The following is a 16,563-nucleotide window of genomic DNA, read 5'->3' on the forward strand; positions in this document are numbered from 1 at the left end:
AACACGGGTATGAAAATATCTCTTTGAGATACTGCTTTCAACTCTTAAGGATGTATGCTCAGATATGGCAGATTTTTAATTTTTTGGAGGAACTGACATGCTGTTTCCCAAAGCAATGGAGACTATTTTGCAATCTCACCAACAATTATTTTTGGTGGAGGGAAAGACATTTATTACTGAGCTATAAATTAGAGGTGGCAGGAGCCTAGTAGTCATGTTTGCACAAGGGGACCAACGTCTCCACATCCCTTTCGATATATCTGATAGTAGGCCACCCAAATGGGTATGAGGTGGTATCTTATTATGGTTTTGATTTGTGTTTCTCTCATCATTAGTGATGTGAAGCACCTTTTCATCTGCTTGTTGGGCATTTTTTATCATCTTTGGAGAAATGTCTTGTCAAGTTCTGTTTAAAAAATTTTTTTTTAGTGTTTGTTTATTTTTGAGAGACAGAGCATGAGCAGAGGAGGAGCAGAGAGGGAGACACAGAATCCAAAGCAGGGTCCAGGCTCTGAGCTGTCAGCACAGAACCCAACACGGGGCTCAAACTCATGAACTGTGGGATCATGACTTGAGCTGAAGTGGGACACTTAACCAACTGAGCCACCCAGGCACACGTTTGTTTTTTAAGTAGGCTTGGGGTACCTGGGTGGCTCAGTTAGTTAAGCGTCCGACTCTTTGTTTTGGCTCAAATCATGATCTTATGGTTTGTGGGATCGAGCCCCGCCTCAGGCTTGGGATTCTCTCTCCCTCTCTCTGCCCCTCCCCTGCTCGGTCTCTCTCTCTCTCTCTCTCTCTCTCAAAATAAATAAATAAATAAACTTAAAAAAAAAAAAAGTAGGCTTTACGCTCAGTGTAGAGCCCACCTTGGGGCTTGAACTCACGACCCTGAGATCAAGACCTCAGCTGAGATCAACAGTCAGATGCTTAACCAACTGAGCCACCCAGGCGCCCCTCAAATTTTTTTTGTAACTGAGGTATTTGATTTTTTTTTTTTTTTTTTGGTTGAGTTACTTTCGCCTTTGACTTCAGACAGTTCTCTTTTGGCAGTACGTTAGGTCACTGTTACTTTTCCCTTGTTTCTAGCTTGTAAGCAATGCACCCAAACTAACCAAAGTTCTCAGCCTCACCTTGAATATTTTCTTCACTTTAGGCACAGCTATGGGAGCAAGAGCACATAACCGTGGACGTCTGCTCTTGGCCATAAAGAAGGTAACTTAATACCCACCTCCTGATACCACATAGGCTGCTTTTAGGTGGCAGTATTAGGCTGAGCTACTGAGAAGGTGAATACAGTATAGAAAAAAAGAGAAACAAGGATTGAATTAAATGTAAGAAAAAGAGGGGCGCCTGGGTGGCGCAGTCGGTTAAGCGTCCGACTTCAGCCAGGTCACAATCTCGCGGTCCGTGAGTTCGAGCCCCGCGTCAGGCTCTGGGCTGATGGCTTGGAGCCTGGAGCCTGTTTCTGATTCTGTGTCTCCCTCTCTCTCTGCCCCTCCCCCGTTCATGCTCTGTCTCTCTCTGTCCCAAAAATAAATTAAAAACGTTGAAAAAAAAATGTAAGAAAAAGAAACTGGCTTCAAAAAACATGGAAGGTAGGAGGGAAGATGTAAATGCATACTACAAATTATAGTAGATAGCCCTAAAACCACACACAGGCACGTGCTTCAGGAGAAATTCCTTGGAAATTTCTACTTGAGCTCCATGTGAATAGCTCAAAAATTCAAAGTCTAAAAAAGTATCCATTATATGTTTCTACTTAGGAGAAATGATTTTGATGACAATTTTTAACTTTCCTGCTATTTTTTTTTATCCCTAAATACCTAAAAAAATTACTTTTTACTTTGTGTGCTTCCTGTAAGTTTGTCTTGCTCTGTGAAGCTGTTCATGAAATGGTCACTCCTCTTCTAGTGTTCTAGTCACCAGACCTGACCCTTTGTGCACAAGACTGGAAGACAGCCACACAAAGAGGCCCCATGTGTGACAGCCATCATAGGATATGCATGGAGCATCTCCACGAACTATTCTGAGGCTACTCTTACTTGAAGTCAACCACTGCTTCAACAGTACACATATCCTTAAAGGAAGTCATCTGTAAATAAAAAACGTAGAAGGTCCCTATGGTACAGACAAATGGCAGAGGCAGCACACAGTCCTATGAAACATCTTAATGTCACATTTCCCTTCCTTGGAGAGAAGAATAGAAACATTTTTTTAAACTTTTTAAGTTTATTCATTTCTGAGAGAGAGAGAGGGAGACACAGAATCTGAACTCTGGCGGCATTCCTAAGGCAGAGGGCATCATAAATACACGTACATACCTGGACCCAGGGCCAGCCAAATAATACGGATCCTTCACAGGGCCAAAGCTGTTGTTTTCCCCCAAAACCACATCCTTGAAACACAAGAAAGGCACAGCGTTATTCCCAAAAAAACAGGCACTGAAATTTACCAAGAAGGTGGAGGTAGAAAGGAGAAGGAACCTTTACTGGATGCCTACTCCTTACGGTCAGGCACCAATGCAGGACTGTTACATACTACCCCTCCTCATGCTCAATGCCCCAGGAAGTGCTGGGGAACCCTGGTGCATTGAGGAAGACACAGATCTAAAGCACTTAACTGTCCAAAGGTCACAAGTGGCAGAGCCAGGATTTGCACCTCAGTCTGTCTCACCGGGTACCTCTCCTAACAAGGACATTTTCTAAGCAGAAGTCTGATAGCACTTATCTCCAGGGTTCAAAATAACCGCTGGACTTGAAACAGAATGATGAAAATCAATTCAAAGGGCCAAACTTTTGAACCAGCAATAGGGAAATATGGGAGATGACAAGAAAAGGATAGTTTATTGAATTTAGCAAAAATCTCAAATGTTCTGATGTATAATTAGAAAAACAGTAAGTATCTGGCTTGTAATCAGCTTGAAGTATATTCTCTCCAGGAAAAACATCTCACCCACCTATACTATCAGTAACTCTGGTAACTTTTCAGGGATTTTCTTTTGGGTCTGTCTGTCTATCTATCTATCTATCTATCTATCTATCTATCTATCTATCTATCTATCTATCTATCTATCTATCTTAGAGGGTGCGAGAGGCAGAGAGAGAAAGAATCCCAGGAGGGGAAGAGGGAGAGAAGTGGGGGGTGGAGAGAAGTGGGGCTCAAGCTCACGAACCGTTAAGATCGTGACCTCTGCCAAAGTCAGATGCTTCATTCCTGAGCCACCCAGGCACCTGTGCCTGAGCCACCCAGGCACCTGTTAGTAAGGGTATATATTGGTTTCCCAAAAGGGTGGTAGGTGAGATTTGTTTGGTTTGTGTGAGTTTTCGGTAGTATAAAATTTGGCCCATGTGACCAGGTCCCTGATGAAGACAATGATATTGCTATTGATAATACATTTAATTTTCAATTATAAATTGAAAATTTATTGAATATAATTATTTCAATTTTTTATAACAGGCGACAGGCAGAAAACAGAGACATTAAATCCATATATGATCTTCCACTTAGTTTTAGCAACTCATTTCACCATTTACTCTCTCCAATGGGCTAACTGCTTTCCAATCTTTTTTTTTTTGCCCAGTCAGTGGTAGAGGTACTCAAAGGCAACAGGAAAGAGCCAAAGGCACTAGTAGGTCTGAAGGGAAAACAAACACCTGAATATTAATAGCAGTGATCCCTTATTGCATTTACTGAGTGCCACTCTGCTAACTACCTTACAGTCCTCAAATTATGTGTCTGGAATTGTATCAGGCCCCTGACGGTCCTTCTGTAAGTTAACCTATAATAAGAGGGAGCAGGGAGGTAACTGCAGCTCAGAAAGGTTAAGTATTTTGCCCACAGTTAAAGTGGAGGAGGGAGGATTCAAACCATCATCTCTTCAAAGCTCCAGATTTTTCCTTGGAATCTTCCAGGTGAGTAGAGGCTGTGCTGGATGCAATGAGATTTCGATGCTTTGAGAGAAAGGAGTTCCATGTGTCTCTTATTTGCTCAAATACTGATAGAGGGAATGGGAATTCCTGCTCTCCACAAAACCTTCTGGTCCTTCTGAGGTCTTTCCCTGTTCCACCCCCTCTTGACAAGAATGTACAGCTTTGCCAATAATTAAGTGGGAACGCTTCTACCTCCCCTTTAAGCTCCTTCCCCACTAACAGTTAGGTATATTTTTCCATTTTTCTTATTTCCTTTGAATTTCAGTATGAGTTTAACTTCTGTAGTCACATGAGTTGGCCCTCAGAATGAGGCGCTTAAGTTGATATTTATGTGGGTGTGCATAAGATAAAGGAAGAAAAAAAAGACTTCATAGGATAGCAACACCTAAATAAATAAATAAATAAATAAATAAATAAATAATAAAGGAAGTGAGACCCACTCACAGGCCATTGAGAGAACTCTCTAAACTTCCTGTTGCTGACAATACCATTTGGACAGAAGTCCAGCCTAGTACAAGCCCAAGGAGGCTCAATTTCTGTTGCATTTACTTGCTGTGATTTGGACATACATTCACTGCCAAAGAAGACTTTATTTTCTATAACCTGTTAAGAAGTATAAAGTACTTATGGCAATTTAGGAAAAAGCAATGGCTCTGGGAGAAATACAAGGTATTGAGTTATTCTAGTAGACACTTGGACAAGTGTCTATTTGTGTCTATTAGTTATCTGATTTTTGATGACGGAATTCAAAATACCCCAGTTCTTATTCTTCATTAGGAATAGCAAACTTAAAATTGCAAACCTAAAGTCTATGGAGTCCCGATCCTCACTCTTGCTTTGGGTTTTGAGTTACTTAGTATCTTCATAGCCAATAAAATATGAAGACAATAGTATTCATCTACTTTGGAATACCAGTTTCAAGTATCTGCTAAGATGAATCAAATCCACTTGAGAAATCTTAAAATTTTTTTTAAATGTAAATAACAGTAATCAGTAGATGTTAAAATGAAATAAATTCATTGACTGAAGTTTTCAGATAGATATTTAATGCTAGCCTCCTCCTTTTCCCAAACTTTTTTATTCAGGGACGGAGCATGGTATAGGGATTTGCAGAATCTGGTGTCCAACAACATTGGGTCAAAACCTTGCTCCCACCACCTGGGACAAATTTCCCATCCTTTCTGTGCTCATATCCCCCTTCTGTAATACAGAGATAACAACAGTATCTACTTTGCACAGATGTAAGGATTATTTTTATGCTTATAAAACATGTAGTATGACAACTGGTACATACATAGCAAACATTTATTATTAGCTATTTGCAACTTTCCCTTTGGTGGAAAGGTGATTCTGTTTATGCACAAGCTTTAATGGGTGCTTACTGAAGGGGTGCTAAAATGAGTTACAAGCTGCATTCTACAGAATCAAGCCTACATCCAACATGGTAGGATGCACTAAGCAGTTTTCTCAGTAGTTAAATGATGTTTGTCATACCATCACATGCTGAGCATCTTATATATCAGGAACCAGGGTCTTTGAGAAAACAGGCAGAAGGAGAGAAGCCTCTAACTCAGCATCTGGAAAAACAACTCCCAGCCAGGAATCTTATTTCTCCAAAGGCTTCTTTTTATAGCCTTTGCTGTATTTTAAATCTATGCGATGAATAGGTGTAAATTTCCATCTCCCAAGCAGAATTACTTGGATGTTCTCTGGCAGCTTTGCAGGGCACATCCACTTTAAAAAGGTTAAATTTTCTAAAGCTTCATAGAAAGCAGGAAATAGGTAAGAATTTGGTGTTCCCTTCAGCTCCATCACTAATATCCACTGTTCTGTAATAACTACTTCTGTAGTTGTTTAGGCCCAAGAGTGATCAATTTTTATTAACAGAAGAATTGATTTTTTAAGATACTTTAATTTTTTTTAATGTTTATTTTAGAGAGAGATTGAGAGACAGAGTACAAGTGGGCGAGGGGCAGAGAGAGAGAGAAGGTGACAGAATCCGAAGGAGGCTCCAGGCTCTGAGCTGTCAGCACAGAGCCCGACGCAGGGCTCGAACTCACGAATTGTGAGATCATGACCTGAGCCGAAGTCAGATGCTTAACCAACTGAGCCACCCAGGCGCCCCTTGGAAGAGTTGATGTATATGCTGACCTTGTTTTAGAGGCAGAAACTATCCTTGATAATGGATTTTTGAAAAGGAATGGAATCCTTGTCAAAAGCTTGTAAATCCTGCTCTAGCATCTGGCTGGCGGGAACAAGCAGCATGTGTTCAGGACCATAAATAGACTCCATATTTTGGGTTTAACTGAGGCAGACAGTTTCCACAGGGTTCCTTAATTTCTCAGAGTTCTCTAAAGCTTGGATTGAGACAAATTCCTACTGAATACCTTCATTAAAGCTTAATAATAATGGTAAAGTTTCTCGAATTTATGCAAATAAAAAACCAATATAATATCCTAAAATAATAACCACAATAATTGTGTGGAGCCTAGTTTTTTTGTTTTTTTTTTTTTAACTAGTTCTACAAATAGGGTAGATGATGGCTGTATGAAGAAGAATCAAGGAGCAGACCTTGCCATGGACCTGGTCTCCAGGCAGGCAAGGTCTCGTGCTGGGTGGGAGAACGGGAGAAGGAAGGTCAGGAGCACAGTCCTGGCTGTTACAATCTGGGGGATGATATTCTATTTTCAGAATTTATAGGAGCAAGGCAGCACAGATAAACTCTTTGATTTTGAAATGTTTCCCCCCTCTGGCATCACAGTCACCAAATTAAATAATATCTAAATATGGTACTCTATTGCAGAGGATGTAAATAATGTTCTGTATTTGTCTTTTGAAAAAGTGTTTCAAATAATATATTTAGCTGGGATTTAGAAGAATTTCATCACTTCTCTATACCACCTATGTTTTAGCTTTATTTCCCAGTTTACCAGGCTTGAGACGTATTTGGGGAGAAAGCAAAGGAACATTCATAGCCATCCAATCAATTCCCCAAGGGAGAAGGAGGACATCTCATAAGAAATAAATAGCAGAAGATGATTTAGTTTTCACCTAAACATTTCTGTTTTCTGTAGAACATGGGAAGAAAAATTAAGATGTTTGGATTACTATGCTCCTGAAGCCCATCAAACTCGCTGAAATTTTATGTTACATACATGGATTTTAAGTGTTTTAGTTGTAGGATAAGGAGTAGAAATTAGCTCTGTTTTTCCTTCTGAGGGGAGGAAAATGGTTAGGGAATGCTTATGGAGGATTGCCTCTATACAATTTTCTTGTGGGTTTATACTGGGGAGAAAAATGTTTCTGGATATTTTGAAACAGAAAATATCTCGATGGGTACAGAATTTTGTTTCAGAAATGGTGCAGCAAAGTACTTCTCAGGCAGTAATGTCTGAATCTTTCTTTTTTTGAAGCTGTTTCTACCAACTAATGCCTCCCCCCACACAACCCCCAATCTTTTATAAATCTCCTGCCCCATCCTTCACAGCCTGGTTCAAAGACCATCTCCTTCACCACACTGAGATATCACCTCACACCAGTCAGAATGGCTATAATGAACAAATCAGGAGACTGTAGGTGCTGGAGAGGATGTGGAGAAACGGGAACCCTCTTGCACTGTTGGTGGGAATGCAAACTGGTGCAGCCACTTTGGAAAACAGTGTGGAGGTTTCTCAAAAGATTAAAAATAGATCTACCCTATGACCCAGGAATAGCACTGCTAGGAATTTACCCAAGGGATACAGGAGTGCTGATGCATAGGGGCACTTGTACCCCAATGTTTACAGAAGCACTTTCAACAATAGTCAAATCATGGAAAGAGCCTAAATGTCCATCAACTGATGAATGGATAAAGAAATTGTGATTTATATACACAATGGAATACTATGTGGCAATGAGAAAGAATGAAATATGGCCTTTTGTAGCAACGTGGATGGAACTGGAGAGTGTTATGCTAGTGAAATAACTCAGTCAGAGAAAGACAGATTCCATGTTTTCACTCTTATGTGGATCCTGAGAAACTTAACAGAAGACCATGGGGGAGGGGAAGGAAAAAAAAAGTTAGAGAGGGAGGGAGGCAAATCATAAGAGACTCTTAAAAACTGAGAATAAACTGAGGGCTGATGGGAGGTGGGAGGGGCGGGAGGGTGGGTGATGGGCATTGAGGAGGGCACCTGTTGGGGTGAGCACTGGGTGTTGCATGGAAACCAATTTGACAATAAATTTCATATTAAAAAGATAAATAAAAAATTTTAGAAATGATCAAAAAACCCCATCTTCTTCAAGAGAAGCCCTGAGATCCCCTCAGTTAGAATTAATAACTCTCCCCTCTATAGCATATTATTTATCACTGCTCCCAAAGCATTCACTAGTCATGTTAGTTACTTATAGTTAAGTTCAAGTCCTTGTTCAGTTGTGAATCCCAGAAAGGCATGAACCTTATTTTGTTTTGTGTTTCTTTCAACCTTCTAATACAGTGCTTTTCATACAACACGTGTTCTACAGATGCTTGCTAAATGGTGGACTTCTCTGTTGGGGAAAACAGAATTTGAGAAGGGACAATGGAGGCGTTTTCCCCTGAGCTAACATAAATATGAATGCCTAATATATATATTAGTTCCTGATATCATCTTTGGTGGGAAGGGAACTATGAGGTGAGCCTTTGATCTGCAGGGCATGCACAGCGAGGAGCCACTGAGAATTAGGGAAATTAATACACTCCTGGGACTTAGTGCTCAGGTTCTATTGCGAACTGTGCTGAAATTTCCAGTGGAAAGCACTTGATAAACTTTGAGTAGTTTGAAACCTTTATGAGAACATTCTTTTATGAGAGAATTTGAAAGCGTATGATTCTCCTATCTCCCCAAGACAGTGCACAGAAAGGATCCAGATGGGAGCAGGGAGACATAGGTTTGGTGTGGGTAATATAACTACACAGGATGATTGTGAGAATCAATGAGATAAAAAATGTAAAGCATACTTAGCTGAGGGCCAGGACTTCAATAACTATAACTATTAAAGTCAGTAATTCTACATGTTTTATAAATGCATAAGTCTAATAGAGGATGCAAAGCTAAAATCTTTAAAATTCCAAGACACAGTTTGTATTGCACAGTGGGGGGGGGGGGGGCACTGTAAAAAAGAAAATCACTAACTTTTCCTAACCATGCATTCTTGCACTGAGATGGTGACTTCCTAAAATGAAGTGTGTACGTGTACACACACAACACACACACACACACTATACGTATGCATACCTCTATATAAGATGTATGGGTCTATATAAGATACCTATACAACTCTATATATCTACATATCAATCTCTAGATCTCTGTAAGGGTACCGGGCACCCAGAAAGAAATCACCCCATGAAAACAAATGCTACCCTTTTGCATGTCAAAGGAAAATTAAAGGGGAGCTTCACTAAAGCTCCAGGGCCAGAAGGGCCCCATCCTAGGACCCTCTGGTTGCACTTACCTGACGCTTGTCTGCAGTGGGAGAGGACCGTGATCTCACATGGACAGGAACCGCCAGGACGTCTGAGCGCTCCAGCAGGTCTTCAGCAGACATGGACTTCCCAGCCCTCCTGGCTGCGGCCCCCCACGAGGAGGGCTCCCCAGGGGTCCTGTCCACCCTCTGGGTGCCCTTCGGCCCATAGTTAGCTCCAGCGAGCAGCTCCCTCGGGGCTTGGTCCCCACGTCGCAGTTCCCCAAAGACATGACCACCAGCGAAGGAGCTGCTGCGATCTCTGGGGGCCCGTGGGGACTCCCCCACGTCCCCCGCCGCTGCTGCGGCAGGCAGGAGGGCGGCCTCCCTGCGGAGCTGCAGGCTCGGTTCCCGCAGCGAGCAGAGGCTGGAGGCCGAGGTGAGGCCGGGGCCCTCGGACGCCGCGGGGCCGGGCTGCAGGTAGGTGCTCTGGGCGCGCTCCCGCGGTGGCCCGGGCTCCTGGAGGCTGCAGGCGGCGGAGGAGGGCCGCTTGCCGGTCTTGCGCTGGATGTAGTCGGCCAGGGCGCTCTGCTGGAACTGCTTCAGCTCGGGGCCCGACAGGCTGAGCGTCGAGCAGGCCTTGCCGTCGCGCTCGAAGATGCGGCGCCGGTCCGCCACCGTGCTCTCGGCGAAACGCAGCCCCTTCTTCTGCGCACTCGAGGGCGCCGGCTCGGCCTCCTCCGAGATCCCCACCTCGTTCATCTTCTCGGGCTCCGAATAGGAGCGCTTCTTCTGTTCGGGGGTCAGGCGACGGCGCGGCCCCCTTCGGGTGGCAGGGAGCGCGGGTCGGGCAGGGTCGCCCTCGGCCGGGGTCACGCTGTGCCGCTCACGAGGCGTGTGCGGGGAGGCGGAAGCCGCCGCCTCCGGGCTCCGCAGCCCCACGTGGGCCGAGGCGGGCCTTGGACGCCAGGCTCTCGAAGCCGCGGGTGTCCCCGGCTCGAGGTCCCGGCGTCGAAAGGAGGTGGCCCCCAGGACGCGGGACTGCGCGTCCTTGATGCTGTTCCGGTAGGCACGGCTGAAAGGGGCGTCCAGCACCGGCGACTCGGGCGTGCTGGGCCTGTCATCCAGCCACACGGGCTCCTGCTCCGTCTCGCCGAAGAGCTGAAAGGTGCTCTGGCTGCGGAGCAGGTGCGTGTCCCGCCTCGGGGGCTCGCTGCCTTGGAGCTGGGGGCCACAGCCGCCATCCGCACCCCTCCTCAACTGCTGACTGTGTGGCTGCCGGGTAACCTCTTCCAGCTTTGGCTCCTCCTTTTTGAAGTGCTGCTGCTCCCCATTGCCTATGGGTTCAGTGGAGTCGGAAAAACGGATATTGCCTTTTGTCTCCTCAAAGTCCTTCCCAAAAGGATGAGGATTTGGAACGGTCCTGTTGGGCCTGTAGTTATGGCCATAATGAGAGCTGCCCACACTTAGGGGTCTCTGGCTCCCTTGTTCTCGCTGCTCTATCTTGGAAACCTTCTCCAGCACGGAGCAGTGAGGCTTCCCATACTGAAAGCCCTGCAGAGCCGAGGCGCTGCTGGAGCTGAGCCGCCTCCGGCCCAGACTGGATGTCTGCTGGTGGGGTGGAGAGGGAGGGTCCTCGTGCCTTGGGTCTGAACTTGGGAAAGAGGCCAAGGCACTGGTTCTCGCCTCGGGCCTTGGATAGGAAACTGGCCTGTCCAGGTGGCTCCTGTGATCGGGAACAGCTTTCCTGCCAGAGTCCTCCCCCTTGCTGTTGACTACACAGGTGGACCTGCCATCCTGGTAGCCCTCCTGGGCCCCTCTTCCTGGCTCCATGCTGCTCTGCCTTCTTAGATTCTCAGGAATGTTCTGGAGAGAGGAGAAGGCTGACTTGGTCCTGCCAAAGTTGTTCGGCGGGCTCTGGCCTAGGCTCTCCCTCTCCAGCCTGTGCTGCAGGTTGGCATTGTGGTCTGCGTGTAAATCACCCTCCCAGGGCTCTGAGGGCCTGGAAGATCTCTTGTCTTCACCCACTTTGAGGCTGTGGTGATTAGAATATGGTTTGTTGCTGTGGGTGCTCTTTCTCTCGTTGGGATGTGGGCTGCTGCCGTGGAGAGGGGCGAGCTGTCTCTCCAGTGAGGTATCCTCCTCATTTTCAGGTACTGAAGGGAAATGGACTCTGTAGGGGACACATTTGGCTGAAGTTTCAGGTTTCCTCTCTACCAGGGACATTGAATCAGGTTCTAGAGGCTGGTAGAAGGCAAACCCAGACCTGCTAGATCCATTTTGGTTCCCATTCTCGTCAAAGGTAGCCATTTTGTCACAAGCTCCGTGGGGAGTTGTATACCCACTCTCCTTGGCCAGTGCTGGGTAGAGCGTGCCGTTACCACTCACAGAAGGCTGGGGCACCTGGGCAAAGTGTGGCTCCAGAGAAGGTACCGGGTAGATGCCAGTTGGCAGTAGAGGTTGGCCAGGTTGGGCCTTCTGGGGGTAATTATGCTTGGGCTTTGCCGGGGGGCTGTTCTCTGGACTCTTCTCTAGCACAGTATGCAGCTGTTCCTCTATGAAGGGAGATTTCAGGGAGGCTGCGACGTTTGCCTGAGGCCGACAGAACCGCTTCTGATCAAGGCTAGACCAAGAGTTGGGCCGTTCTCGCTGCCGAAAGGCTGCATAACTGTCGCTCCGAGCTGGGGGCAGCGGTGCGGCCGCTTTAGGAGCCAGGCTGGAAGTGGCCGTCTCCAAGGAACCGGGGCATTGCTGGCTCCAGGATGGGGGGGGCGCCCCCTTGCCCCGAGGAACACTGTGCCATTTATCATAGCCCTGACCATCTGCTGATGCTCGGGCCTCCCTCCCTTGGAGAAGCAGGGCTGACGAGTTCACCTCATACTCTGCTGAGACTCCCCTCCGGGGATCATAGACTGTCTTGACATAGCGAATGTCTGCCTGCCTCATCCCTTCTAGGAGGCCGCCCCGGGCAGAAGTGGTGTCCACGGAGCCTGAACGCTCCCGGCTAGAGATGCCGGGGGGCGGATACTCTAGGATGCTAGAGCTGGTGGAGAAGGAGCTGTACGCCGAGTCTCTCTTGTTGTGGAGGTGGCTGAGCTGGTCAATGCTGCTGGTGGACTTGGCAGGGGAGAGAAGATGGCAGGGTGGGTATCCCCCACTGGGCTCCAGGCTCTCCATGCTCCCCTGGGAGCTGCAGTGGTCAGGGCTTCGCCTCAGGTACGCGTGGTCATAGTTGGAGAGGTCACTGGTAGAGGAGCTGGAAGAAAGGGAGACACAGCAGTCAGCACCATGAGCCGCTACCATTTGGTAGGCTTACAGGCACAGGACCCAGCTTATAAATGTACTCTTGTGCAAGATGTTTCGTTTTTGGAAGGGTGGGTGAAAAGGGCCATATTTGGGCCTTGCTCGGCCTCCTTGTATGTTGTTACTAGGAGTAATTGCCCGACAGTGTAACCTATGTGGCTCTAATTAATCACCCAGGCTTGCAAGGGGAGGAACAGGGAGCAGAGAGGAAGCCATGTGACCAAATCACATTGATGTGATTTGCTCCGTGCTACAAATGACATTCTACATGTGCCAAGAAAGGAGAGAGGAAGAGGAGGAGGGGTGAGAGACACTGCAATTTTGTGTCCCTTGGGGCTGTTTGTGGGAAGAGGAGGAAGAGCTCACTAAGAGACCAGGCACGTGAACCGGGTGAGGGAGACTCAGTGTGCACGTGTGTATGTTTTTAGTTAATATCTTTCCTTTTTATGGAATTGAAGGGCTACACCTTGGCAATCTTCCTGGAATCTCGACTGTACTAGAGACAATTTGTTTGTAGTGAGAAAGCTAAACACAAAGCTGAATGAGAGAAATACAGAGAAATGGGAGTCAGAGAAGGCTAACAGGAGAGGGAAGCTTACTAAGAAGCCTTAATCACGGGAGCCCATCCCTATGAATGACTTCCCAAAGCCTGAGCAAAGCCTCCTTCATACACTCAGAAAGGTAAGCCTTTCTCCTTTACAAAATCCTCTGCCAGCAAGAGGGGGAATGACTTTCAATCCTGGCATGGCATACCCCAAAAAGTTGCCTCAAAACAAACTTACTTATAATTAGCTTTAATTATAAACTCAAGATATACTTCACCCAGCATGTTGGGGGAGTGAGGGCATACAGGAAGAAGTAAGTGGGGGCACCTGGGTGGCTCAGTCACTTGGGCATCTGACTCTTGATTTCAGCTCAGGTCATGATCTTGCAGTTCGTGAGTTCAAGCCTTGTGTTGGGCTCTAGCTATCAATGTGGGATTCTCTCCCTCCCTCTCTCTCTCTGCCCTTTCCCGGCTCTTGCTCTGTCTCTCTCTCAAAATAAATAAATAAACATGAAACATAAAATAAAATAAAAATAAATAAGGAAGGAATATAGGGTCCAGAAGTCAAACAATAATCTCAAAACTGTTCAAATGTTTGTGACTTACTGCTCTCTGCTGAAGGATAAATCACTCAAAGTTTTTGCTAAGCTTTTCTATTTTCTTAAAAAATTTTTTTTTAATATTTTTATTTATTTTTGAGAGAGAGAAAGACACAGAGTGCAAACTGGGAAGGAGCAGAGAGAGACAGGGAGGCACAGAATCTGAAGCAGGCTCCAGGCTCTCAGCTGTCAGCACAGAGCCCAACACGGGGCTCGAACCCATGAACCATGAGATCATGACCTGAGCCAAAGTTGGACGCTTAACCAACTGAGCCACCCAGGTGCCCCTAAGCTTTCCTACTTTTAAATGAGTTGGCATTTAAGTACTGTTACAATTCATGGTGTTATTACTATATTTCTAGATCTCATGTAAGTAAATACAGTGTTTTATTGGCTAAGGAAGTGCCTTATTGGCTTTGTGGCTGGCCTAAATCCAGGGTCTATGGCAAGAGACTAAAAGGGCCATATTCTGACTCAAAACTGGCACCGGAATTCAAGGAAGAGTACATTTTCAGCAACTCACTTCAAGAATGTAACTCTTCTTTTTTTAGAGAAAGTCAGTTTACTGAATGGAGCATCCTACTTTAGGAGGAACAGGTAGAGATTCAAGGGAGACAGGAAGGAACAGCTCACGAGCCAGCCAGATTACAGATATCAGTCCTGGCACTCAATGGCATGGCATATGTCACTGCCAGATTTTACCCCTCCACCCTCCCTTCCCAGCTCTTTGAAATGAAGAGATTGTGTTAAAAATGTACATGACAGCTCAGCTGGGGATAATCCCACATGACCCACTTATGCTTCCCTTTATCTCCTCTAAGATAGATTCAGAGCTAACACTTCTAATGGAAATGGAAGCCGTATATCCATAATGGCTGTTTTGCTCACCAGTTCCATGCAGGTGGTAGGCACTACTCAATCCCCCTCCAAACTGCTGAGAGTTTTAGCAGTCTTTCACTGAAAGGATAATTCACATCTACTTGGGAACACACAAAAAGTCAAAGAGAATAAACTGAATAACTGAAACTCTCACTACTGAGCGGGAACAAGGGTCATCACTAACCTATCTCAAACTGTAGATGATGTCTAGAAATACAAAATCACTGGTAGAACTATCTCTAGGCAGAGCAAGGGCAGAATGGGTTACAGAGCTCAAGGAAACTTAAGCCACCACACCTCAGGTGGAATGCACCATGTGAGGACTGCAACATGCTCTTTGCTACTCGGGGAGAGCTCCACCCCTTTGGAATCCCCCTTCCCAAGCTTCGTGGGGAGTATGACCAATCGGTATGCTATGCCACGAGTGTGCTGACATCACCCTCTGCAAAGTTCTTCTGCCACTTTCTGGAAGTAGTCATTTTGATTATCTTTGCCATTCCTGCTTCCAAGATGGCACTTTAAAAAAAATTTTTTTTAATGTTTATTTTTGAGAGAGACAGAGAGATAGAATGCAAGTGGGGAAGGGACACACACACACACACACACACACACACACACACAGAATCTGAAGCTCAGGTTCTGAGCTGTCAGCACAGAGCCTTGTGTGGGGCTGGAATCCATGAACTGTGAGATCATGACCTGAGCCAAAGTCAGATGCTAACCAACTGAGCCACCCAGGCACCCCCCAAGATGGTACTTTTAATAGTGGGGAAGAACAACTTGGAATGAGGTCTTCATTCCCTGCAACGGTTCCAGCCCACAGAGACAGCCTTACTGTCAAGATAAGTATGTCAAGCTTCTTACTGTGGTCTGGCTAGCTCTCAACCTCATTTTCTATTAGACTCCTCTCGATCACTGCATTCCAGTGCAATGGCCTCTTTACTGTAACTCAGACCCATGAAAGGCATCCCCATGTCTCAGGGCCTTTGTACCCACTGCTCCCGCCACACACTATGCTCTTCTCCTGGCTCACTTCTTCCCTTTACTCAAGTCTCTACTTGAGGGAAGATTTCCTGGAACTATCTAAAGAGCATCTCCTCCATTCTTCCCCATTAGTCTGCTTACTTCCTTCACAGCACTTACCACTACTCAAGGTTACCTTTTATTCCTTTCATTGTATGAAAGAGACTTCAGTTGTGTCTGTAATGCTTAAGATCTGAAGCAAATATGACAAGATGTTAATTCTGTGGTAGATCCATGTGTTCTTGTAATATTACTCTTTATTGTGGGTGTTTGAAAGTATTTTCTAGGGACGCCGGGGTGGCTCAGTTGGTTAAGCGTCCATCTCTTGATTTCGGCTCAGGTCATGATCTTACAGTCTCTGTTGGTCCTAGAAACTTTTTTCCAAAAAGCATCTAAATGGATTATCATTCCATGGAACAGACCTTGGTACACAAATATTACAGGGTAGGGGCTTTTTATGTCTCATTCAGCATTATACCCTCAATAACTAGAAACCATCTGAGACACAGTACTGGTTCTTTAGCATTTTGATACTGTTACTTCAGCCTCCTGTGAGGGGGCTGGATTACCTGACTTTTCAAGATCTCTTCTGAAGTACTTTAACTACTTAGGACCATCGTGTGGTTTCTGTAGAACAGCAAAAAGACAGTGACTTGGGTCTGACAGGAAGCAGCTGCAATACAGTTTCAGTGAAATTCAGATCTAAACCAGCTCGCAGGCAGTTAAAATTACTTGTCCTGTGCTTCCCTCTGCCCCAAGCTCCCTGATTCTCCCGCTTCTTAATGACAAACGGATCCATAAACTTAGGACTGAGATTGGGTTTCTAGAACTAAAGGAGGGCTACCAGAGGGATGCCACCCAA

General features: G+C 45.6%; 1 protein-coding gene across 3 annotated transcripts in view; it reads right to left on the reverse strand.

Moving 5' to 3' along the window:
• Positions 1 to 16,563, reverse strand: part of SHROOM3 (shroom family member 3) — an 85,728-nt gene that overhangs the window by 26,413 nt on the left and 42,752 nt on the right. For all 3 annotated transcript variants that reach the window (XR_006216933.1, XM_042984347.1, XM_042984346.1), the window contains exons 4-5: positions 9,405 to 12,609; positions 2,322 to 2,395 (exon numbers count right to left, since the gene is read on the reverse strand). Coding sequence is in view for 2 of the 3 variants with exons in the window: in XM_042984347.1 (XP_042840281.1) it covers positions 2,322 to 2,395; positions 9,405 to 12,609 (3,279 nt within the window). In the remaining variant the exon portion in view is untranslated. The remainder of the gene's footprint in view (positions 1 to 2,321; positions 2,396 to 9,404; positions 12,610 to 16,563) is intronic.

This window comes from Panthera tigris, chromosome B1, assembly GCF_018350195.1.
Source record: "Panthera tigris isolate Pti1 chromosome B1, P.tigris_Pti1_mat1.1, whole genome shotgun sequence".
In the NCBI taxonomy this organism is placed as follows: Eukaryota; Metazoa; Chordata; class Mammalia; order Carnivora; family Felidae; genus Panthera; species Panthera tigris.